Source organism: Austrofundulus limnaeus, unplaced genomic scaffold (genome assembly GCF_001266775.1).
Source record: "Austrofundulus limnaeus strain Quisiro unplaced genomic scaffold, Austrofundulus_limnaeus-1.0 Scaffold549, whole genome shotgun sequence".
Classification (NCBI taxonomy): domain Eukaryota; kingdom Metazoa; phylum Chordata; class Actinopteri; order Cyprinodontiformes; family Rivulidae; genus Austrofundulus; species Austrofundulus limnaeus.
In genome coordinates this window covers 13,414-15,071 of record NW_013952951.1, presented here as the reverse complement: position 1 = coordinate 15,071, position 1,658 = coordinate 13,414, and the positions used below count along the sequence as shown (strand labels likewise).

General features: G+C 43.4%; 1 protein-coding gene across 1 annotated transcript in view; it reads right to left on the bottom strand.

Moving 5' to 3' along the window:
- Window positions 1-1,658, bottom strand: part of acadl (acyl-CoA dehydrogenase long chain) — a 13,803-nt gene that overhangs the window by 3,950 nt on the left and 8,195 nt on the right. The window contains exons 2-7 of the mRNA XM_014026401.1: window positions 1,377-1,538; window positions 1,148-1,285; window positions 898-1,062; window positions 752-818; window positions 507-671; window positions 319-420 (exon numbers count right to left, since the gene is read on the bottom strand). Of these exons, the coding sequence (XP_013881855.1) occupies window positions 319-420; window positions 507-671; window positions 752-818; window positions 898-1,062; window positions 1,148-1,285; window positions 1,377-1,538 (799 nt within the window). The remainder of the gene's footprint in view (window positions 1-318; window positions 421-506; window positions 672-751; window positions 819-897; window positions 1,063-1,147; window positions 1,286-1,376; window positions 1,539-1,658) is intronic.

The window sequence follows — 1,658 nt, the reverse complement described above, 5'->3', positions numbered from 1 at the left end:
CTTTTGTATTTGTTCAAATAATTGTTATGGGCAGGTTACAATATAAAAATGTTTGTCATAATCATGCCTTGTGATTATTTCACAGGAGTTTTACTTTTGAACTGTAAGTGTATTTTATTTAGTTTTAATGCAAATACAATAAAAATTAAACCAAGATTTAGAATAATTATCATTTTGATCCATACATTGGTAATGTCTGACTGGGCCTCGTGCCACTCTATGTTCAATAAATTGGGCCCCGAGGTCAAAAAGGTTAAGAACCCCTGGTTTAGACAAATAAAAAAATTTGGGAACACAACTTGTGGCAATGTCAATTACCTGTGGCAGTTCATTCATCAGGTAGTAGAAACCTTTGTTGAGTTCACCCAAGAGAGCACTGGCAGGAAGTCGCACATCCTCAAAAAACAGTTCAGCTGTATCCTTTGAAAGAAAGGTGACCGTAAGCAATTGGACAGAGTTAGAGCAATGACATTAAAGTAGCAGGAACTGGGCCTGAACTCCAGTACCTGTGCCTTCAGACCAATCTTATCCAACTTGCGTCCTTTCTGGAAGCCCTTCATGCCCTCCTCCACCAAGAACAGACTGATCCCGTGTGCCGCTGTCTTCGCATCACGGTTGGTCACGGTTACGACCACCACCACGTCGGCCATCCAACCATTGGAGATAAAAACCTGAGGAGAGAGAGGATGGGAAATCAACTTCAGCTGATGCTGAGAATCAATGAAATGTTTTTGCTTTTAAGATGCTGTACCTTGTTGCCATTAAGTATCCAGTCACTGCCATCCTTCTTGGCGTACGTCCTCACACCCTGAAGATCACTAAAATAAAGTATTATACAAAAGTGGAAATGTTATCAAAGTCACAAAACACTCCTGCCATGCATGAATGAGTTCTGACCTGCCAGCTCCTGGTTCTGACATTGCAATCGCAGCAATGCATTTCCCAGCAGTCATGTTGGGAATAAAGCGCTCAATCTGCTCCTTGCTGCCATATTTGGAAATGTAAGGCATGATAACATCAGAGTGCAAAACAAAACCGGGTCCAGAACAGTTGGAATACATTCTGAAAGAAAAACAAAAACATTTTAATCTTACAAGCAGAATTTGGCCGGTGTTTCATTTCAAAGTAATCTTTAACAGAAACTCACTGCTCCTCCCATACAACAGCAGCATAGAACACATCCCCTCCAACGCCACCGTGCTCCTCTGGTATCATTATTCCCAGGAGTCCTTGCTCGCCGGCTTTCTCCCACACCTCCCTGCTCACCTGGCCCGCCTTCTCCCACCTAGTGCGATGAACAAGAGGCTAAAAACACAGGACTGAACTAATTTCACGTCTTCATAAAGGCCACGGCCGTCTGTGCTTCCACTACTTACTCTTTGTGGTGCGGAACCACTTCCTCTTGGAAGAAGCGCCGAACGCTTTGTCTGAAAATATCGTGGTCCTCGTTGAAGATGCGGCGGGTTCCGATGTCCATCAGAGTCTTGGCGGTGGAGGTCTCTGGTCGTACAGAGGCGGAGGGCTGACTGTGCTGTTTTCTGAGAAGAAAAAGAAGATCTGTCACTGTTTGTTATTAGGGGTGTAAGAAAATATCGATACACTGAAATATCGCGATATTTTATTTCCCGATACTGTATCGATATTCTAAAGCCCTGTAT